Below are 24,347 nucleotides of genomic sequence, written 5' to 3'. Positions count from 1 at the left end.
GAGATGGTACATCATTGTGGTTTTGATTTGCATTTCTCTGATAATGAGTGATGTTGAGCAATTTTTTAATGTGTATATTAGCCATCTGTATGTCTTCTTTGGAGAAATGTCTATTTAGTTCTTTGGTCCATTTTTTGATTGGGTCATTTATTTTTTCTGGAATTGAGCTACATGAGCTGTTTGCATACTTTTAAGATTAGTTGTTTGTCAGTTGCTTCATTTGCTATTATTTTCTTCCATTCTGAAGGCTGCCTTTTTACCTTGCTTATAGTTTCCTTTGTTGTGCAAAAACTTTTAAGTTTAATTAGGTCCCATTTGTTTATTTTTGTTTTTATTTCCATTACTCTGGGAAGTGGGTCATCATGGTCTTCCTGTGATTTATGTCAGATAGTTTCTGCCTATATTTTCCTCTAGGAGTTTTATAGTTTCTGGTCTTACATTTAGATCTTTAATCCATTTTGAGTTTATTTTTGTGTATGGTGTTAGAAAGTATTCTAGTTTCATTCTTTTACAAGTGGTTGACCAGTTTTCCCAGCACCACTTTTTAACTATGATCTTTTTTTCAAGATAAGCAGTAGACAGACTTGATATGTTGTCAAGTAACTGTAGTGTTGGTTATACTTTAGGCTTGATGCCCCCTATATCAATATCCTCTCAGTCTTCCCAAAGTAAATCTGTGTCCCAGATGAAACTGAGTATGGAAAGAGAAGCTAGTATTAGTACCTCCCCAGTGCCAAGTTAGAAAAGACAGATATAGGTAGGTAAAGAGGGATGCAAGTTCTGAAAATTCAAGAAATTATTCAAATAAAATTAAACAGTGACACTACATGGACATAACTAGCTCCTATGGATTTTCACTTCTTATTAGTTTCCATAGAGTCAAGGATAAAGACCTCAAAGCCTGCAGATTTAGGTTAAAATGATAGCTTTGGAAATGATAGCTAAAATGATAAATGATGTGACCTTGGGAAAGAAAATCTCTCATAGTATTAGTTCTTACATACCAGTGTTGATATGAGCACACAGTGATATATTTAAAATTATATTAAGTCATATAGTACTTTAAGCTTAGCATGAAATTTACTTGCTTCTCAAGAAAATTCTTAATGGAGTTTGAGGACCTGAACGCTTGGATCACTTAGCAGTCCAAACTACCTTTATTTTGTGATGTTACCATTTAAAAGATAGTTTCCAGGTCTTATGGATTGTAATTACTTCTCTCTGGGAGTGACACACATGACTTTCTTTTCAGTCCATTTGGCCAGCACTTCTTCCATAATTTCACTTCACTATAAGAGAAAAGAAGTAAAAATCACAGGGGCATGTGGATATTTAGTGAAGAGTTAACATCTCTAACACTGCTACTTGCTTTTTAAATTTTTGTTATTTTATTTACTTATTTGGCTGCATCCAGTCCTACTTGCAGCAAGTGGAATCTTCATTGCATCATGCGAACTTTCATTGCAGCTCACAGACTACTTGTAGCACATGGGTTTAGTTGCCTCATGGCTTATAGGAATCTTACTTCCTTAGCCAGGGATGGAACCTGTGTCGCCTGCATTGCAAGGCAGATTTTTAACCACTAGACCACCCAAGGAAGTCCTGCTACTTGTTTTTGTATGACCTACTTATTTGCTTATCTGCCATCTGAGATGAATTAAAGACTGGGACAAGTAAGGTATTAATGTGTACTCCTGGAGGCAAGCCAGGACAAAGTGAAACCAGAGCAGTCCTCCACGAGTACACATTAATACGAAGGTGAAAGAGGAGAGTGAAAAGCTGGCTTAAAACTCAACATTCAAAAAACTAAAAACACTGCATCTGGTCCTATCACTTCATGGCAAATAGATGGGAAAACAATGGAAACAACGAGAAACTTTATTTTCTTGGGCTCCAGAATCGCTGCAGATGATGACTGCAACCATGAAATCAAAAGACGCTTTCTCCTTGGAAGAAAATCTATGACAAACCTAGACAGAATATTAAAGAGCAGAGACATTACTTTGCCAACAAAGGTCCATCTAGTCAAAGCTATGGTTTTTCCAGTAGTCATGTATGGATGTGAAAGTTGGGCTATAAAGAAAGCTGAGGGCCGAAGAACTGATGCTTTTGAACTGTGGTGTTGGAGAAAACTCTTGAGAGCCCCTTGGACTGCAAGGAGATCCAACCAGTCCATCCAAAAGGAAACCAGTCCTGGGTATTCATTGGAAGGACTGATGCTGAGGCTGAAACTCCAATACTTTGGCCACCTCATGGGGCAGGAGGAGAAAGCGATAACAGAGGATGATATGGTTGGATGGCAGCACCAACTCAATGGACTTAAGTTTGAGCAAGCTCTGGGAGATGGTGAAGGACAGGGAAGCCTGGCCTGCTGCAGTCCATGGGGTCACAAAGAGATGGACACGACTGAGTGACTGAACAACAACAATGATGTTAAGATTTGTTTTAGTACATTGCCTGGGATACAGAGTAAATTCTCAAAAACTGTTAGCTATCTCCTTGATTTTATAATCAAGGAAAAAAAAAAAAAAACAAAGCCAGAACACAGACCTTTGTAAGAAGAACCTTCTCTGTGTTCTAATTTTGCTTGTTCAGTCATGTCCGACTCTTTGCAACCCCATGGACTATAGCCTGCCAGGCTCTTCTATCCATGGAATTTTCCAAGCCAGAATATTGGAGTGGGTAGCTGTTCCCTTCTCCATGGGATCTTCCCAAACAGGGATTGAACCCAGGTCTCTCATATTGCAGACTGATTCTTTACTGTCTGAACCACCAGCAAAGCCCCTAATTTTGCTAAAAGATCTCAAATCCAGGGGATTCCATGCTGAATGAATAAATGTAAACAGAAAACTGCAAAACTTGTATGAAGATTTAAAGTGCTGAAAACATTTTTCCTTTTTCCTTTCCTTTTTAAAAAAATCTGAATTGTGCCCTATGCTGAAGTTGTTTGAATATAAGGTTTTATGTTGCATTGGAAAAAATTGTATAACTTTAACCTATTTAGCATTTTTCACTAATAATTTTATTTGTATCAAGACAGTAAAAGTAATATAAGATACAAGTGACCATATCTATCATACTTCGTAAAAGCTCTCAATAGTTTAAACATATTTTTTCTCCCCCACTCTGAGATTTGTTATTTGAAGCATACACTGAGTTTCTTATATTTCCTGTGGCCTTTTCTCTAATGGTTAAAGTACTCCCCAACAAGTAATTGAGCAACAAATGTTTGTTTACTGACTGCCTAGCAATATTATAAGGCTGTTGTACTTGGCAGAACCTGCAGATAATATGAGTATGGATTTCACAGAGTTCTTTGTACTTTTTCTGAGTTAATTATTTCCCAGCAGCTTGCAGAATGACAATTGGACCAATGGAATTTGTGTCTAAGAAGTAAGATAACACTTTTTGATAAATCCAAAAACTGTTATGAAATTTCAACATTCAAATATTTCAGAAGTGTATTTGCTTTGCTGCCAAGTAGAATGTGCAGTTGGAAAACATGATGGGAAGAAAGACAATTTTGCTTCTGATCGTGGGGGTCCTTGGGGCATATTATGTTTACACACCTCTCCCGGGTAATATTGAGGAGTTGTGGAAATTAATGTGGGTAACAACGTGTTTGAAAACTATGACACATTTGGTAAGTATAAACTTTTATTGACTCTGAATGTTTAGAAGTTTAATCAGGAGAAAATAATTATCTTTATTATTTTTTAAATAATTTCTGCTGTTTTGGAAATTTTACTCAAAGTTTGCTTGCTGGTTTTAAGACCGTTTTAATATTTTATCTATTGCTTAATGCAGAGCCTGAACAGAATGAATATGGAGGGAGTAGTCAAGGAGTTTCCATTTTAAATACTAGAAGACAAAATAGACTGGCTAAGAAAGACAAAAAGTCTTATTGTGAGTTTCATGGCATGAGTGCTGCCAGAATGAAGTGTTTTGAACTTCAGAAATGGTAGAATTGAGCAACACTGATTAGTTACAGAATTCGATACAGTAACCTTGTATTCAGATGTGCAAATCCTTTCTTACTGAAATACCTGTGAACAAGTCAGCTGATATAAACCCAGGGGAAACAAGGAACATGGTTTCCAGTTGAAGGGTTTAGTTGCTGAGTGATAGGATCCCGCATGGCTGGCTCACTACCTCCTGTTCATGGGTGGTCCTCAAAGACTTGAGGTTCTTTTCTAATGAGTCTAATTACTTGGAAATAAAGCCATATAATTCGCTCCTTTGACTTTGTTGTGAATTGCCTCCCTGCAGCAAAAACAAAACAAAAATAATTCATAGACAGTCTGGGTATTAAACCCTTGGCTCAACATCTCTTGCATATATTTTTTTAGTTTCAGCACTTTTCTGGAGTTTAATGTAGCTCTGAATAAGTGTGATGCTTGTCTTATTTTTATTTTCTTATTAGTGATTTGGCCATTTTTAGTAATTTTATAGTACACGTTATTGGGTTTGGATCAGTTTTGGTGGAATATAGCTTCAAGTCATTTTTTAAAGTTATTCTTGGTTGATTTTGATTTATTGTTTTGATTTCTTTTATTATTTGGATTAATTATGTGTGTGTGTGAATACATTTATGTACACATGTAGTCCTTGTTTGCCTTTGGAAAAAATGTCATTTTCTCTATAGCACTTAATCTTCTCCAATTTTTTTTTGTTTACTTAAGGAAGTAAAATCATATCTCATGTACAAAAAATAAGTTTTTAAAAGTCACAGTAACAATTATTGCTTACCTAGAAATAGCTGTGTGTGTGTACTCAGTCACCTCCGACTCTGCGATTTCATGGACTGTAGCCCACCAGGATACTCTGTCCATGGAATTCTACAGGCAAGAATACTGAAGTGGGCTGCCATTTCCTATTTGAGAGGATCTTTTTGACCCAGGAGTCAAATCTGTGTCTCTTGCATCTCCTGCATTGCAAGCTAATTCTTTACCACTCTGCCGGGAAGCCTTAACCAGTTTAACTGCATTGATATATATAACTAGTGCAATTTTAAAGAAATACATAAAATTGAATGTAATAAAATATAGGTTGATGGTTACTGGAGAGGAAGAAGGGTGTGCAAGAGCATGGTGAATTCCCTGACCCTTAAACATATTTATTACATTTCACATTTCTGCCTTATATAGTTGTATATAAGGAATGGCACCCCCGCTCCAGTACTTTTGCCTGGAGAATCCCATGGGTAGAGGAACCTGGTAGGGTGCAGTCCATGGGGTCGCAAAGAGTCAGACACAACTGAGTGACTTCACTTTCACTTTTCACTTTCATGCATTGGAGAAGGAAATGGCAACCCACTCCAGTGTTCTTGCCTGGAGAATCCCAGGGATGGGGGAACCTGGTGGGCTGCCATCTATGGGTTCGCACAGAGTCGGACACGACTGAAGCGGCTTAGCAGCAGCATATGTGTTATATTTAATTATAAAATTATAAAGTATAATGTTTTAAACAGAAATAGATTCACAGATGAAGAAAACAGACTTATGGTTACCAGGGGGAAGAAAGGGGAGGAATAAATTGGGAGATTGAGATTGGTATAGAATACTACATATGAGATAGATAACTAATGAGGACCTACTATACAGCTCAGGGCATCCTACTTAATACTCTGAAAATGGCCTATATGGGAAAAGAGTCTAAAAAAGAGTGGAGATTATATATATTTATAACTGATTCACTTTGCTGTACAGCAGAAACAAAAACAATATTGTAAATCAACCATACTTCATTAAAATTTTTAAATAAAATATAGGTTTATTATTTTTTTAAATCTACAGGTCACGATTTTGGCTATCTGTAAAGTTTTCATTAATTGGTCAAGTATAAAATATTTTTGTATGTCTTCTCAGTTCAGTTCAGTTCAGTCACTCAGTCATGTCCGACTCCTTGTGACCCCATGAATTGCAGCATGCCAGGCCTCCCTGTCCATCACCAACTCCTGGAGTTCACTTGAACTCATGTCCATCGAGTCGGTGATGCCATCCAGCCATCTCATCTTCTGTCGTCCCCTTCTCCTCCTGTCCCCAATCCCAGTATCAGAGTCTTTTCCAATTGGTCAACTCTTCGCATGAGGTGGCCAAAGTATTGGAGTTTCAGCTTTAGCATCAGTCCTTCCAATGAACACCCAGGACTGATCTCCTTTAGAATGGACTAGTTGGATCTCCTTGCTGCTGCTACTGCTGCTAGGTTGCTTCAGTCGTGTCTGACTCTGTGCAACCCCATAGATGGCAGCCCACCAGGCTCCCCCATCCCTGGGATTCTCCAGGCAAAAACACTGGAATGGGTTGCCATTGGATCTCCTTAACTCACTCTAAATCAGTCACCTGTAAGCTACCTATTTAATAATTGTGCGTGTTTAGTCACTCAGTCACGTCTAACTCTTTGTGATCCCATTGACTGTAACCCGCCAGGCTCTCTCCATGGGATTTTCCAGGCAAGAATACTGGAGCAGGTTGCCATTTCCAACACCAAAGGATATTCATGACCCAGGGATGGAACCCACGTTCCCTTGTGTCTCTTGCATTGGCAGGCAGATTCTTTACTACTGCACCACCAGGGAAGCCATTTAATAATTATCACTCCTTTAACAATCTAACAGCATTCTTCATACTAGGTACCAAGATAAACGGAATGTGGTAATTTTACATGAAATAAAACACTGAACTGGTTATTTAAATTCAGAAATTATTTTTACATAAAATAATCTAGTAATGAACTTTTAAATATTTTATTCTACTAACTAGTTCTAATTCCTTTGATCTAAATAAAATAAAATAAACATTGTTGCCATTTGCTTTTGCAGGCCTGTGTGTGTGTGTGTGTGTGTGTGTACACTCACATATGCCTGTGTGTGTGTAAAATGTCATATTTATATCAAAGGAAAGAATGTCAGGGTCCTGTGATGTATTCAACTCTATATCAAGTTTTCAGAAATGAACTTCATCTAGCCATTATACTTTGAGCATCACCAGAGTACATATGGTTTCAATAATTACTGTTTATGACCTACACCAGTGGAGCTCAAATATTTCCTTGCATCAGAATCACCCGAAAGATGACAAAACACACATTGCTGGTTCCTCCCAACTTAATTTAGTGAGTCTGGGCTAGGATTAAGAATTTTCATTTCTAACAAATCCCTGGGTCATTTGAGTACTAGGCATCTAGAGACCACAGTTAGAGAAGCTAATCTATGAGACATTCTGGGCCATTTCAATGTGGGAACCATATAAATGTACATAGAAACATCTCCTAAAATGCAATGCTTAATATTGTGTGTGTGCTTGCTGAATCGCTTCGGTTGTGTCTGCCTCTGTGCAGCCTTATAAACTACAGCCTGCCAGGCTCCTCTCTTAATGGGATTCTCCAGGCAAGAATTCTGGAGTGGATTGCCATGCCCTCCTACAGGGGATCTTCCCACCCCAGGGATCAAACCTGGGTCTCCTGCCCTGCAGTTAGGTTCTTTACCATCTAAGCCATCAGGTAAGCCCCATGCTCAGTATTCAGTTCAGTTCATTTCAGTCGCTCAGTCATGTCTGACTCTTTGTGACCCCATGAATCACAGCACGCCAGGCCTCCCTGTCCATCACCAACTCCCGGAGTTCATTCAGACTCAAGTCCATCGAGTCGGTGATGCCATCCAGCCATCTCATCCTCAGTTGTTCCCTTTTCCTCCTGCCCCCAATCCCTCCCAGCATCAGAGTCTTTTCCAATGAGTCAACTCTTTGCACGAGGTGGCCAAAGTATTGGAGTTTCAGCTTTAGCATCATTCCTTCCAAAGAAATCCCAGGGCTGATCTCCTTCAGAATGGACTGGTTGGATCTCCTTGCAGTCCAAGGGACTCTCAAGAGTCTTCTCCAACACCACAGTTCAAAAGCATCAATTCTTCGGTGTTCAGCCTTCTTTACAGTCCAACTCTCACATCCATACATGACCACAGGAAAAAACATAGCCTTGACTAGATGGACCTTTGTTGGCAAAGTAATGTCTCTGTTTTGAATATGCTATCTACATTGGTCATACCTTTCCTTCCAAGGAGTAAGCGTCTTTTAATTTCATGGCTGCAGTCACCATCTGCAGTGATTTGGGAGCCCCCAAAAATAAAGTCTGACACTGTTTCCCCATCTATTTCCCATGAAGTGATGGGACCAGATGCCATGATCTTCATTTTCTGAATGTTGAGCTTTAAGCCAACTTTTGCATTCTCCTCTTTCACTTTCATCAGGAGGCTCTTTAGTTTCTCTTCACTTTCTGCCATAAGGGTGGTATCATCTGCTCAGTATTACTGGTTCCCAAATATTTTGGGTTATACATCCTATTGATGGAAAAATTTTAGTACACCCCAAATATATGCATATTAATTTATAGATACATTTGTCTTAATGCACTAATCTGAATATTTGAAACACTTAAACATTAAAATCAATTAGACTTTTACCTAGGATTTAGTTGTTTAGTGTCAGCATTGAATTAGAATTCCTAATGACATGATCTTCTCCTTAAATGTTACTGCCTGTTGATATCAGTTCAGTTCAGTCACTCAGTCTTGTCCGACTCTTTGTGACCCCATGGACTGCAGCCCACCAGGCTTCCCTGTCCATCACTAACTCCCAGAGCTTACTCAAACTCATGTCCATTGAGTCAGTGATTCCATCCAACCATCTCATCCTCTGTCATCCCCTTCTCTTCCTGCCTTCCTCTCCTCCCAGCATCAGGGTCTTTTCCAATGAGTCAGTTCTTTGCATCAGGTGGCCAAAGTATTGGAGTTTCAGTTTCAGCATCAGTCCTTCCAATGAATATTCAGGACTGATTTCATTTAGGATGGACTGGTTGGAGCTCCTTGCAGTCCAAGGGACTCTCTGTTAATGTAATAACATGTATATAAAAATTTTATTTAAAATATATCAATTTCCTCTGGTTGCCATTCTTAGCAGTAAGAGTATATATTTTGCTTTTTAATCACAGATTAGATGGCCTTTTTACCCATCCATAAGGAAAGTAGTGGGCTTCCCTGTTGGCTCAGATGGTACCACCTGCGATGCAGGAGACCTGGGTTCTATCACTGTTTATGTTCATAGTATTTAAGTAATACACCTAGTCTTAGATATAATTGAAAATTGGAATGTTCTTTGAGATATATTTCTTGTTTCCGATTATCTTTTTGAGATTCTGAATTTAACTCATATCAGTTATTGTTTTTAAATTTAAAATATATTTTTAAATGAAATTACTATTTAATCAACTTTAAATTATTTTCAGCTCATAGATGACCCAGATGTCAAGATCAAACTCAAGACCCAGTCTTTAATTTATCCTGCCCTTCAGTCTCTTGATCTGGATTTACCATCATATCGGGAAAACTCAAATTTTCTTGGTCTGACCAAATCATTCGTGGTCAGATTGTGGAGTGGATACTTTACCACGGACAGATCACTTAAAAAACCATGTTCTTCAATCAACATGTACCAGTGGAATCAAGCAATCTGTTCAAATTTGTTAATTGGAGTTCTTTGCTCCCTGAGAAGTTTAAGAAAGGGCATTTTTATAACAGTCCAACTTATGGTAATTCTAAGCTGGCAAAAGTATCCAGGGTTTCTAGATGTGAGGGCGGCTCCCTTGTTGGCTGATGACAACAAATTGCGTAATCTGCCCCTGACCTATGTCATCACCTGTCAGTATGATATATTAAGAGATGATGGAATCATGTATGTCACTAGACTCCAGAACACGGGAGTTAGGGTGACCCATAACCACACTGAGGATAGATTCCATGGAGCACTTGTTTATTGTGGGTTTAAAATCAGATATAGAATAGAAAATCAGTATATGAGTTGATTAAGTGAAAATTTATAGTAAAATATCTGAACAGTGGTTCATAAAAATATATAAACCTTAGAGTAGGAAACAAATTAGTGAGAAAAGGTTGTGTTTGCATTGATATTTGATTATCTGTGACCTTTCCAAGGTTCTCATAACCATTGTATTTTGTTTGTCTTTTTAACTCAGCAGATTCTTCTCTACCCCTTATTCTAAATGTTGTTTACTCATCTCTGTACCTTAACTAATATTTATATTCTATATTTTTTCTTGCTGCTGTTAGTCATTTCTTATAACTCTAATTTATAGCCCTAGTTTTTTTGTCTAATAGTATTACTATGGAGAAGAAAGCTTAAAGGAATACATCTGGTTTGTGAAATGCTAGAGCTTCAGTTGGCATGGATTTGGAGTCCTGAAATGCCGCCTTATAGGCAATCATATTTTCTTGCCAATTATTTTTTCAGAGTGTTAGCCTCAATACAACATCATGTGTTTATCACTGCAAAATTCACTTCTTAATGCAAACTTCTTCCTGTGCTCAGATACCAGAATCAGTGCCAATGATCTCATAGGCATTTTAGGAAAAAGCAGCTCTATTCTTTTGACAAATAAGGGGCATTTAAGTGGGAGGCAGTAACTCTACATGTAGCAATGATGAGTGAAGCCCAGGACATAGAGGAAATCACAAAACCAAACTGAAAATTTTGAGCTCTAAAGTTCTTGTGTCTATATGAAGTTAGTAGAGTGACAAACAAAATTGCTATGTTATTGGACTGTCTTAGTCAACTTGGGCTGCTGTAACAATAGAGTTGGTGGCTTACAAAACAATAGAAATTTATTGCTTACAGTTTGGGAGGTTCAGAGTGTCAATATGGTCAGATTCTGGTGAGAGCCCTCTTCTGCATTGCACACTGTGATTTCCGTGACAGAGAACATAGAGAGGAAGCAGGCTTTTCTATGACTCTTATAAGGGCACTCATTTCATTCATGAGGACTCCACTCTCATGAACTCATCTAATCCTAATTACTTCTCAAAGTCTTCACTTCACTTCCTAATACAATCACAGAGAAGGCAGGGTTTCAACATAAGAAACTTGGGGGACACATTCAGTCTATAGCATAGACTATAGCGAATAAACAGTAATGACCATATATTATGTAATGTTTGATAATTTTGGAGAAATACTGAGGGAGGCAGCTCAGGACTAGTATGGCATCTCCTCCCAACCATCAGAAGTCAAGGCTTCTTTCCATTCCTCCTCAGCTATTATCAGGCAGAAAGAGGTGCGGGTTAGGGGAATGGGAGAATCAGAAACTTTCATTTCTGTTTTTATCAAGAAAAACAATAGCATTTCTACAAGTCCTACCCAACATATGTCTCATTTTATGTTTCATTTTACAGAACTGTATTTCACGTGGACACACATAACTGTCAAGGTTGCTTAAGGAGTAATATCTTTTTTAACCTGGGCACAATGTCCTGAACAAAATTAGTATTTGTTTTTTTACGTAAATCCATGAGAGAGAATTGAGTAAACAACTGGTAGTTAGGTCACAAATTCTGTAGGAATAAATGGTTTAAATTACTTTTGGAAAATGCACAGAAATATTGTTGTAATGTATTACATGAGACAGAAATATAAATGAACCATACTTATGGTTCCAAATGGAGCACCATTGGGATACTTGTGTACTGTAATATTTGTGTCTCAGTTGAAGAGGACTTTTTTACTTGTATCTGTATGTCCCACTCTTTTACCTCCTTCAAACCACCTACCCATAAATCAAAACAATGTATGTTAATTACCAGGTAGGGATATAGTCTTAATTTGGAATATAAAGATATATTTAAATATGGACATAGCATATGACACAAAGTACTTTTTTAAAGCTATATAAATAATAATGATGCAACAAATTGATGTCAGTTGCATGTGTCTCAGATTTCCAGCCTAAAGTTATAGCAGACGGAGGGATCAATAACTAACAAAGCAACAGCAACAAAAGAATGATCTATTCTCAGCTTAAGTTTCTATTACAAAAGTCCATCTAGATCCCCACTTTTGGTTTTTACCAAGTACAATAGGATGAATAAGAGAACTGGTGTCCTGATGACGTCTTGGGCTTCGCTGATAGCTCAGTTGGTAAAGAACCTTCCTTCAATGCAGGAGACCCTGGTTCAATTCCTGGGTTGGGAAGATCACAGGGGAAGGGGTAACTGGCTATCATTAATTGATCTTTACCCCTCTCTACATCTGTCCTCACTCTCAATCACTTTCATTTTTCACCCCTTAATCTCTGTAACGTATTCCCTGTCCCTGATTCTCCCCTTTCCACAACCCCTTCTCAATTCCTATAATCTTTCCACTGAGTTCCCTGGAACTCTTGGATCATCATGAACGGATATCCATAAGATTTTATCTGTGCCTTCTATTAACTGTCATCTGAGATGTAGTACTTAATTGAGGACCAGGCTTATATTTTCCCTCCCACATTGATCAAACCATAAGTATCTTCCTTGTTCACTGATGCTACCAAACAATTCTCTCTCCCTACAGCCTCTCATATCATGGTAGTAGACTCTATCATCAGTTACGTTTCCATTATGCAGTCACCTGCCAACTTCTGCATGACTGACTCTAATGTCTCAAAGATTTCACCTTTAAAGTCACTGTCACTATCTCCACTATTACAATTGGGGATTTCAAAATCTATATAGATGATACAACTAACATTGTGAACTGTAAATTGTTTGACTTTCCTTCTCCCTGATAATGTTGGCTTTTACTCTGCATAAACCTTTTGCTCTTATGATCATGCCTTAGGCTTTGTTACTAACCGAAACTGCACCCTATAATCTCAGTATCAAATAGGCTATTAACTGACTGTAACCTGCTGTCATACCAGGTCACTCTCACTAATACTCCTAATTACCATGTACTTGAATTATATCAGCATTTTAAATTTCTTCATTCTGCACGTATTTTTCCTTCCTTATTCAGATTTAGTTCTTCAGTCAATCATTATGATCACTTTCTTGTATACACCCTGAGCTTCTATCTCTTGCTCTCTATTACATTTTCTCATCTGTCTTTTTTCTTGATCTCTTAGTGGAGTGTTTCCGCATTTGCGTGTTTTATTTATTTCTTTTTTTAACCCATGCTTTCTTCTCTGGTGATATCAGCTAGTCTCATGGCTTTCAATAATCTGTAAACTGAAATCCCAATTCACATCTCTGGTCTGAATCTTCTTAACTCCAGATTAGGTATACATATACATCTATATACGTACTTTACAATCCCAGTTGGATTTAAATAAATACCTCAAACTTAAAGTTATGGTCTTCTGTCAAATAATTGCTGATCTTCATCTTTCTCATTTCTGCAGATAGCAACTCCTTTTTTCCAGTTATTCAAGGCAAAAACAAACAAAAGCAGAGTAAAACCAAAACAGGTAAACAAAAATTCCCTATTATTTGTCTCTTTTTTTTCTGTCACAGATATCATTATTAAATCCTCTTAGCCAAAATATATCCTGTATCCAACCCTTTTTTTATTCTTATTTCCATTGCTAACATTCTGATCTAAATCACTATCAATTTTTGCTGGAAATAGTCCAATAGGATGATAATTTCTCTCTCCTTTTTCATTTTGAATCCTTAGAATCAATTTGCAAGATGTCAAACAGAATGATCTTTTTTAAAATGAAAGATCATGTTACTCCTCTTCTCATGGTCCCCCAAGAAGTTTTGTCTTCACTAGGGCAGTAGACAAGATGTCTGAAGAAAACTTTTAGGCACATATGCCTCAAACTGCTAAATGAAATGTGTAATTACTCTTTCTAAATTATGAATGGGAGAAGGCAATGGCAACCCGTTCCAGTGGGTTGAGGGGAAAAGTAGAGGAAAGTTCAGGGACAAAAGTGTTTATAAAGCACAAACCCAGAGATTCCTACTTGAGATTTCTCTGACATTGTAAGTGACATAGTAAGTAGCACATATCTTAGGTTATCAGGCTGCCTTCTGTGGCAGGAGCTATTTGTCCCATAGCCCAGGTACAGGAAAGCAATTTTCTTTTACAAGGTAGGTTTTGAATCTATAATCTGACTTGAAAGCATAGATTTTTATTATTCTTCTTCTAAGGCAAAGAGATCAGGAGATGACTGCCAATTAAAAGAGTTTCTCACAGGTGCCACGAGGAGGAGGCATGTCACACCATGCGGGTACCACACGTGGAAGCACCAGAGTTGATCAGGATGCAGAGAGAGCAGAGGGAAATATGGACCAGAGCTTTATTGTGGTTTCCATGGGAAAGAATATAGGCAAGGCAGGATAAGCAAGGTTAGGATTGGCTAATTTGAATAATTTCAGGGCACAGTTGGGTATAGGGGCTGTCTCTGGCTGGTACTTGGCCCTGTAGTGATTAGGTGATTAGATGATTAGGCCCTGGGGTGATTAAGATAAAGAGACTTCAAGGGAATGGATTCTGAACTGATTGGTTTGTATATGAAAAATGTGTTCACAGGCAAGTTGGTGGCTTATCTCTCTGTATTAGCTGACTCTGAGAGGGGTAGTCCCTCCATGACAAGAAAGACCTCAGATGTTGAAACACCAAAATACAGAGAAAAGGAAAAAAAAAATGCTTATTACAAGTCCCAAAGGATGCCACTGGATAACAACATTTCAGTTCTACCACAGACTCAGTATGCAATTGACCAAGTAGTGGACACCTCCAAAATCATCCTTGCAATGGCTACAAAAAGTTTTTTCCCCCCTTTTTTGGTTTGTTTGTTTACTTAGCTAGTTCAAGAGTTGAGTTTTTTTTTAATTTATTTTAGTTGGAGGATAATTACTTTACAATATTGTGATAGTTTTTCCCATACATCAAAATGAATCAGCCACAGGTATACATGTGTCCCATCCATCCTGAATCCCCCTCCCATCTCCTTCCCCACCCTATCCCTCTGGGTTGTCCCAGAGCACTGGCTTTGGGTGCCCTGCTTCGTGCATCGAACTGGCACTGGTCATCTAGTTTACATATGGTGATGTACCTGTTTCAATGTTATTCTCTTAAATCATCCCACCCTCACCTTCTCCCACTGAGTCCAAAAGTCTGTTCTTTATGTCTTGTCTCCTTTTCTACCCAGCATGTAGGATCATTGGTACTCTCTTTCTAAATTCCATATATAGGCATTAATATATAGTATTTATTTTTCTCTTTCTGACTTACTTCACTGTATATAGTAGGCTCCAGGTTTATCTACCTCATTAGAACTGACTCAAATGTGTTCCTTTTTATAGCTGAGTAATATTGAATTGTGTGTAAATAACCACAACTTTCTTATCCATTCATCTGCCGATGAACATCTATGTTGCTTCCATGTCCCAGCTATTGTAAATAGTGCTGCAATGAACATTGGGGTACATGTGACTCTTTCAATTCTGGCTTCTGCAGGGTATATGTCCAGCAGTGGGATTGCTGGGCCTCTATGTATCCTAATTGATAAGAAAAATACACCAGATAGAAATGAATGAACGTTCTGTGCTTAGTCGCTCAGTCGTATCCTACTGTTTGCGACTGCATTGACTGTAGCCCACCAGGCTCCTCTGTCCATGGGGATTCTCCAGGCAATAATACTGGAGTGGGTTACTGTGCCCTCCTCCAGGGGAATATTCTTGACCCAGGAATTAAGACAATGTCTCCTGTGTCTCCTGCATTGCAGGTGGATTCTTTACCGCTAAGCCACTGAGAAATTCCAACAGCAAAATAAATTGAATCTAAAATGTATTTTCAATACATATTACCATACCAGAAATTTAAAAATAATTCTGACTGATCAGAAAAAAAGCAGTGTTACTGGGATGATCTAAAAAGGAAACATTTCCGTATTCATTTTATGAGATAGTTACATCAAAACTAGAAGGATAGTAGGAAAGGAGAACCTACAGATTGAATTTACTTATGCATAACAAATGAAAAAACATACAAGCAAAGAGAATACATTAGCAGAGTATAAGAACAATATATCATAACTAAGAAGTGTTTATATTAATATTAGGAATAAAGGAATTATTCAGTATCTTTGTTAGTAGTATCTAAATATCTCAAAGAGAAATAAAAGTTCACATTCACTTTTTGACCTTTAAACAATATTCATGTAATAGTAATAGATTTATATGGCTAAACAAGTTATTATAATCCAAAATTAACTTCATGATAATATCAAGATTAAATAGAACTTATGAATATCATTACCTTTACTATATTTCTTTTTCTGTGTATATCCTATCCATCTCAATTAGATAAGAAAATAAAATTTAAAAATAAAAAAACTGGAAAAGACATAAATTATTATTGTTTCATATGACTTAGGTAATTTAAAATAACCAAATAAAAAGCTATTAAAATAGATATGCATACAGGTGTTTAGAAAATTAAAATTTAGAAAAGTTTATAAAATTAATGGAAAATTTTATACTTCATATAAACAAGAAAAGTTAGAAAATATTTACCAACATTATCCTTTCTTTTTCAGATTATTCCCTGAGCTATAAACCCTCTCTGTTTCATTTCCTCTTCCTCCCCAGTTCTCAACCAAAATGAGCAGTGTGCATATTTTATTAAGTCTCTTCATTTGAGTAAGTTCTATGATCTACTTAAAAAAGTGGAAGCAGTGACAGATTTTATTTTCTTGGGTTCCAAAATCACTGAGAACTGTCTCTGCAGCCATGAAATTAAAAGATGCTTGCTCCTTGGGAGGAAATCTATGACAAACCTAAACAGTGTATTAGAAAGCAGAGACGTCACTTTGCCGACAAAGGTCCATATAGTCGAAGCTATGGTTACTCCAGTAGTCATTACCGATGGTAAGAGTTGAACCATAAAGAAGGCTGAGTGCTGAATAATTAATTCTTTTGAATCATGGGGCTGGAGAAGACTCTTTAGAGTCCCTTGGACTACAAGGAGATCAAACCAGTTAATCCTAAAGGAAATCAATCCTGAATATTCATTAGCAGGACTGATGCTGCAGCTGAAGCTTCAATACTTTGGCCATCTGATGCAAAGAGCCAACTCATTGGGAAAGACCCTCATGCTGGGAAAGACAGAAGACAAAAGGAGGAGAAGGCAGCAGATGATAAGATGGTTAGATAGCATCACTATTTCAATGGACGTGAAATTGGGCAATTGCTGGGAAGTAGTAAAGGACAGGGAAACCTGATGTGCTTCAGTACATGGGGTTGCAAAGAATCAGACACAATTTAGCGACTGAACATCAGCAATAAACATCTACTATGACTCTTACAGAAGTTTCAACTTTGGGATATTCTTTCTCTTTTGAGGAAGTAGGTAATTTTTACTTCAGTCTCAGTCCCTTCATTTTATTCTCTCTTTTGTGTAGTTTTTTCATACATACTCTCACATTTCCCATTCTCTGTAAAGTTTTGACAAGAGCTTCTGAAATAATTCTGCTGTAATATAGAGCTTACTTTTCTATTCACAGGTAATTTGGAGTTTGAGATTGTGTAGTATTATTTGTTATACTCAATGAATTGTATGGTTTCCTGATGTTTGAAATTTACATGGTCACCATTATTCTTGACTACTTGGAAGATTAACAGTTGAAGATTAAAACCTAAAAGATGGCTTTAACAACATATCAAACTCAACTGAAGTGAATATTAGAACAATAGATAGGTATAAAGAAGTAGAGTACATCAAAGAGAGAGAAAGATATGGAAGATTTCAGAGAGAATTAAATGCACTAAGGCTAAAGAGAATAAATATTGGGGACCAATTTGCATTTTTGCCATTATGTGTGAGATATGGTTATGGCATATTTATTTTCCCATAGCTGTTCATAATTTTTCTCTATATATCTACTGTCACTGCTATTTTTATTATCAATTTGTAGCAATGTTATGTATTGTAAAGAAATTAATCTTCCATTGCTGAGTTGTCATTTTCTTTTGAGATGGTCATTTTATATTTTGACAAAATGTGAGTGCATTCTGCAAAATTTGAAAACTCTTAAGTATTCTTAAAAAATTTGCATGTATGATTCTATATTTGCAATCATAATTTTATGAAGGCTTGTTAGAAAAATATCTTAGTATTTTTATATTAATAATTGCATGTTAATAAAATTAATTTAAACTGTTTTTACTTTTAATTAATGTTTATACTAGAAAAAGTTTAATTACATAAATGGCATTTGTGGTTCATATAGTTCTAATAAGAAGGATATAGATTCTTCTTAACTCATTTTTATTACGGATACAGTTTATTAGAAAGTTTATTTTTACACATTTTCTCTTTAAATTGAGTTATAAATATATGTACATTTAAGTGCAGAGTGTGGGTATTTCAGGTAAGTTATCTTTGGCTCTGAAGAAACATTTGGGAGTATATTTTAAATGTTTGCTTACATATTTAGATATATTCCATATACATTTTACTATCCTATTTATAATTGAATATTTCATTATATGTGTAATTACAACTTATTATTAGAGAAGATACTAAAAAGAAAGCAAACAGTGAAAAGAGTTTTAAATTCTTTGCAAAAGAGGGGTTGTAATTCCTTGGCAGTTAAAGAAAGTTTTATTTATTGAACAAACATGTACTGTATTGCTGCTCTGCACCAGCCTCTGGGTTTGAGATTGGGCATGTGGCCACAAACAAGCTCTCAGAGTTAAGTCTCTGTTCAGGGAAAAAAGACTTAGAAAAGAAAGAAAAGATTTTTCATTGTTAATTTATAGAAATGCAAGTGATTTCTGTGTATTAATTTTATATCTTGTGACTTTACTAAATTCATCGATTGGCTCTAGTAATTTAGGATTTTCTAGGTATACTATCATGTCAGAAGGAGAAATTAAGACAACAATCCCATCCGCTACTGCAACGAAAAGAATAAAATATCTAGGAATAAACCTACCTAAGGAGACAAAAGACCTCTATGCAGAAAACTATAAGACACTGATGAAAGACATCAAAGATGACACAAACAGAAGAAGAGATATATTATGTTCTTGGATCAGAAGACTCGATATTGTCAAAATGAATATACTCCCCAAAGCAATCTGCAGATTCAATGTAATCCCTATCAAGTTACCAATGACATTTTTCACAGAACTAGAACAAAAAGTTTTTACAATTTGTTTGGAAACACTGAAGACCCCAAACAGCAAAAAACAATCTTGAGAAAGAAAAACAGAGCCAGAGGAATCAACCTGCCTGACTTCAAACTATACCACTGAAAGAGTTCACTGCTAGGCAGGTCTCCTAGGGAGGCCAGAGGTCTCCAGGCCACAGGAGGGAGAAAGCTGCAAGCGGCAGACCTTTTTTTTTTTCCTCTGTATTCCTTCGCTTCCACTTTAGTCAGGATTTAGGAGGCTCCTTTAATCCTGTATTACTATGATGACAATAGGTTCTACCTGAAAGTGACTTTTTTCCAACCTTGAGCTACTAACTGCCCCGCAAAACAACACATCTTACTCATGAAAAAAAAATATTTTTTAAGCTATGTTAATGAAACTATGTGTCTTGTTTGGAGTTCTGCTTTCTTTCAAGACTTATACAATATATCTCACCCAGAGATGTTTTGTCCACGCCCCTTGTGCAGATATGTATGTTGTAGGAGAGAAGCCTGATGCAACTCTCTCAGTCTTGAGGCGTTTCTTTTTTCTATTCTCAACAGCTTTCAGAAAAGTATATAATTCCCTGCTTAAAACTAGCAAGACGAGTAATCTTTCAACCCCCTTCTGATGTCTATGTCAGAAGCTTTTTCTGTCACTATTACTTTAATAAAATTTCTACAACACAATGCTCTGGGTGATTTAGACTGTCTTTGGTCCTGGAGTTAAAGCTTTTCCTTTAGAGACCACAAATTCAGTGGAACACCATACGCTTTTATCTATCATCTTGGGGGCTCGTCCAGGATTCCAAGACAAGGTGTAAGCTATCATCTTGGGGGCTAAGTTATAAAGTCTATCACTACAAAGCTATAGTCATCAAGATAGTATTTTTCTGGCACAAAAACATATATAGATCAATGGAACATGATAGAAATCCCAGAGATCAATACATGCACCTATGGGCACCTTATCTTTGATGAAGGAGGCAAGAAATATACAATGGAGAAAAAACAGCCTCTTCAATAAATGGTCCTGGGGGAACTGGATATCTGTGTGTAAAAGAATAAAATTAGAACACTTCCTAACACTTTACATGAAAATAAACTCTAAATGAATTAAAGATCTAAATGTAAGACCAGAAACTATAAAACTCTTAGAGGAAAACAGGCAGAACATGTTGATATAAATCACAGCAAGATCCTCTTTGACCCACCTCCTAGAGTAATGGAAATAAAAACAAAACAAATGGGACCTAATTTAACTTAAATCTTTTGCACAGCAAAGGAAACTATAAACAAGATGAAAAGGTAACCATCAGAATGGGAGAAATTAATTGCAAATGAAGCAACTGACAAAGAATTAAACTCCAAAATAAACATGCAGATCAATATCAGAAAAACAACCCAATCAAAAAATGGGCAGAAAACCTAAACAAACATTTTGCCAAAGAAGATAAACAAATGGCCAATAAACACATGAAAAGATTTTCAACATTGCTCATTACTAGAGAATGCAAGTCAAATGAGGTATTACCTCATACCAGTCAGAATGACCATCAAAAAATCTATAAACAATAAATGCTGGAGAAGATGTGGAGAAAAGGAAACTATATTGCACAGCTGGTGGGGATATAAATTGATATAGCCACTATGGAGAACAGTATGGAGATTCCTTAAAAAGCTAGGAATAAAGCTACCATGTGATCCAACAATTCCACTATTGGGCATACATCCTGAGAAAACCATAATGTTTCAAAAAGAAACATACACCCCAATGTTCATTGCAGCACTATTTACAGTAGCTAGGACATGGAAGCAACCTAAATGTCCATTGACAGATGAATGGATAAAGAAGTTATAGTACATATATACAGTGGAATACTACTCAGCCATAAAAAGATATGAATTTGAGTCAGTTGTAGTGAGGTGGATGAACCTAGAGCCCATTATACAGAGTGAAGTAAGTCAGAGAGAAAACCAAATATTGTATATTAATGCATATATATGGAATCTAGAAAAATGGAGCTGATGAACCTATTTGGTAGCACAGTGGTAAAGAATCTTCCTGCCAGTTCAGGAGATGTAAGAGATGTGGGTTTGATCCCTGGGTCAGGAAGATCCCCTAGGGTAGGAAATGGCAACCTGCTCCAGTATTCTTGCCTGGAAAATCCCATGGACAGAGGAGCATGACGGGCTACAGTCCATGGGGTTAGCACAGCACAAAGAAAGGAACCTATTTCCAGAGAAGGACTGGAGATGTGTAGAAAATGGACTTGTGGATACAGTGGGGGAAGGAGAGGATGGCATAAGTTGAGAGAGTAGCACTGACATATATATACATTACCATGTGTATAATAGATAGCTTGTGGGAAGCTGCTATATAACACATAAGTCACAGCAAGATCCTCTTTGACCCACCTCCTAGAATATGGACAGAGGAGCATGATGGGCTACAGTCCATTGAAAAATAATTAAAGTACTTTGATAGAGTTGAATTTGTAAAGGTATGGATGCACAGATTAGAGTTCAGCCTGTTTTGATGCTCTTTTCAGAGAAGCATAGATACTACCTCATATTGTAAACCCACTGCACTCATCACGTTTCCTAAGCCGCAAAACTGAGAGAATTGCAAAGAACAGTGATAGCACTCACTATTTCATCTTCATGCAAGCATTCCAGGTCTTGGCACTCAGAGGTTGCAGCCTGACATAAATTAAAATCCTGACTGTGGGAAAGATGTCTCCCAAGATTTTTTATGCTCCTTTATCTACAGGCATGTGGGCCAGTCCACGGAGGAAGTAGTTGATTTGTCCACTTCCTAACTCACAGTTCTCTCCTGCTTTCCATCATACAACCCATGGCCCTGCCAGGTTGAGACACTACTTTGCAATATTGCCTTATTTCAAGTGACTTATGTGTATGTGTCATAATTTATGTCATGTTCACTTGTGTCTTTCTGAAGCAGTAAATATTGCTTTAGCTAAATCCCTTTGGTCCATCAACAACTAATGAGAGCCTATTTGATAAACAGATTGCTTGAGGTCAAGGCATTGTTCCTAGATGGAGTGAGAAGATCAAGGGGAGTAAATGCAACCACTTTCTTCGTGGTGTTCTCTCTCCATGAGATTTTTTACAATATCCACAATATTTCAGAGCAGATTACTGAATCCTTGTAAAAAAAGATTGGTATTAATAAAAACAAAAATAAACCTGAGATCAATTTGGTGAGAATCACATACAGTTTCCTCAAATCACAACCATTATCTAAGCATGTGAAAAACTCCTTAATTTGCTATTGGAAACCTATTTAAATTGTAGCACTTAATTAGGTCACAGAAAAACAAGAGCCTGGAGTTAGTTAAATTCCAAAAGCTTTTCCACAAACATTTTGGAAACTTGCTCATGGCTAAAAATTTGGAAATCATGCGCATCTCCTGCCTTGCTGAATATAAGTGAAAATGAATATCAGAAAAAAGTCAAGAATTTAGTTCATTGACAATCTCTTCTGTGAGTATTTTTACAGTGTTGTGTATGATGCTCTGCTGTGCCATTATTTTAATCTCCTTTTTCTGTTTTATAATGTACTGATAGATCAGTGTAAGGGAAGCATGTCCTTTTCCTAGCGCTTAACATTGCTTCCTAGCATACTTGCCTTGGGCACAGTGCTTGTCTATACTCAGTGTTTTCTCCCAGATAAGGAGGAAGATTTTCCCCATCAGCTCACTTTTGAGAGCCTGACATGCTTGACTCTTACAGAGTGTGCATTATCTGGAAGAGAGAGAGTGATCCAGGTGGAGAGTAGGGAGAAAAACCAACATATTCGTGTAAAACCTATACTCCTTTAATTCATAGAATTCTGATTAGAATTCTTTTTCTCTACTTTTCAGGGGATTAATAATTCTTCAACAGTCAAGAAGAAGATTTTAACTCTCATAGTTGATTATGCCTTTATTCTACTATACTTTCTGCTCTGGTTATTCTTGGCCTTTTCTATGTTGCCACCCACTTTGCTAGAGCTGTGGTTGTTTAGGGTTCATGCATTAAATTGCTGTGCTTCATATTTCAATCCAGCAATTTAGGCAGCACCAAGGAGTAAATTGTTTTGAATAGAGGATGAGTGAAGTGATATCTATCTGGGCATGATTTTTTTTTTTTTGGCCATACCTCATGGCTTGGGGGATCCTATTTCCTGATGAGGAGTTGAACCCAGATGCCCTGCAGTGAAAGCACAGCATCCTAACCACTGGACAGCCAGGAAATTCCCTGGGCATGAATTTAGATTGTATTCCTTTCTTACTGTAATTTTTAAATAATATGTATATTGATAATAACAGTAATGATAACATTGCAATTTAATGAAGACCTCCAAGATGCCAAAATTTATGCTTAGATCTCTATACTTTAATTCAAACAACAGCCCTATTATATAACTGACAGGCTTTTATTATAAATGAAATTATTGCATAAAGAATAACCTTACCTTAGACCATACAAGTAGCAATTGTGTCAGTTTCAATGACCTTATTTTTAAGATTATAAACATGATATGCTTATTATATTTTAAAAGTAAATACCTTTATTACGTAGGTTATGATGTAACTTAGCTTTCTCTACTTGATCCATACTCAGAAACTTCAACTTCTTACTCTATAGCATATAATTGTGAAAGGATTCCCTCCCTTAATTAAAACATCCATCACCCACACATTTACCTTTTTTTTTGGTGAGAACATTTAAGTTCTCTCAGCTAACTTCAATTGTATAAGTGCCAACGATAGCATCTTGTTAGCACATTATATCTTTAGACCTTATTGATTTTATATTCATCCTACTGTGAACGTCTCTACCATTTTACCAGCTTCGCCCTATTTCCTCCACCCACGTCAGTCCCTGGAAACCACTTTCCTGTCTTCAATTTGTCTTAAAAAAAAAAAAACAGATTCTACATATAAGTGGTAACAGTTGACTCACTGGAAAAGACTCTGATGCTGGGAGGGATTGAGGGCAGGAGGAGAAGGGGACGACAGAGGATGAGATGGCTGGATGGCATCACTGACTCAATGGACATGAGTCTGAGTGAAATCTGGGAGTTGGTGATGGACAGGGAGGCCTGGCATGCTGCAATTCATGGGGTTGCAAAGAGTCGGATGCGACTGAGCAAATGAACTGAACTGAACTGAACTGATGCAGTATCTGTCTTTTTCTCTCTGGCTTATTTTACTCAGCATGATGCATTCCAGATTCATCCATGTTTTGTAGATGATAGGATCTCCTTTTGTAAAGGCTAAATATGTGTATTATTTTACATTTCTTGATCCATTTATTTGTTGACACTTAGGTTGTGTAGAGTCCTCTCTTGTGTTGTTGGAAGAGGGTGTTGG

The 24,347-nt window shown here is 36.9% G+C and overlaps 1 protein-coding gene across 1 annotated transcript; it reads left to right on the top strand.

Moving 5' to 3' along the window:
- The first annotated feature begins 3,452 nt into the window (after positions 1–3,452).
- On the top strand, positions 3,453–17,918 carry LOC138983929 (arylacetamide deacetylase-like). Its single transcript, XM_070383064.1, has 4 exons — positions 3,453–3,643; positions 9,277–9,579; positions 13,222–13,287; positions 16,369–17,918. Exons 1-4 carry the CDS (start codon positions 3,503–3,505, stop codon positions 16,378–16,380), a joined length of 522 nt encoding a protein of 173 aa, XP_070239165.1. The 5' UTR covers positions 3,453–3,502; the 3' UTR covers positions 16,381–17,918.
- Positions 17,919–24,347: the final 6,429 nt, after the last annotated feature.

Source organism: Bos mutus, chromosome 1, assembly GCF_027580195.1.
Source record: "Bos mutus isolate GX-2022 chromosome 1, NWIPB_WYAK_1.1, whole genome shotgun sequence".
In the NCBI taxonomy this organism is placed as follows: Eukaryota; Metazoa; Chordata; class Mammalia; order Artiodactyla; family Bovidae; genus Bos; species Bos mutus.
Note: the sequence above shows the minus strand (reverse complement) of the source record. Positions and strands in the feature narration are given on the sequence as shown.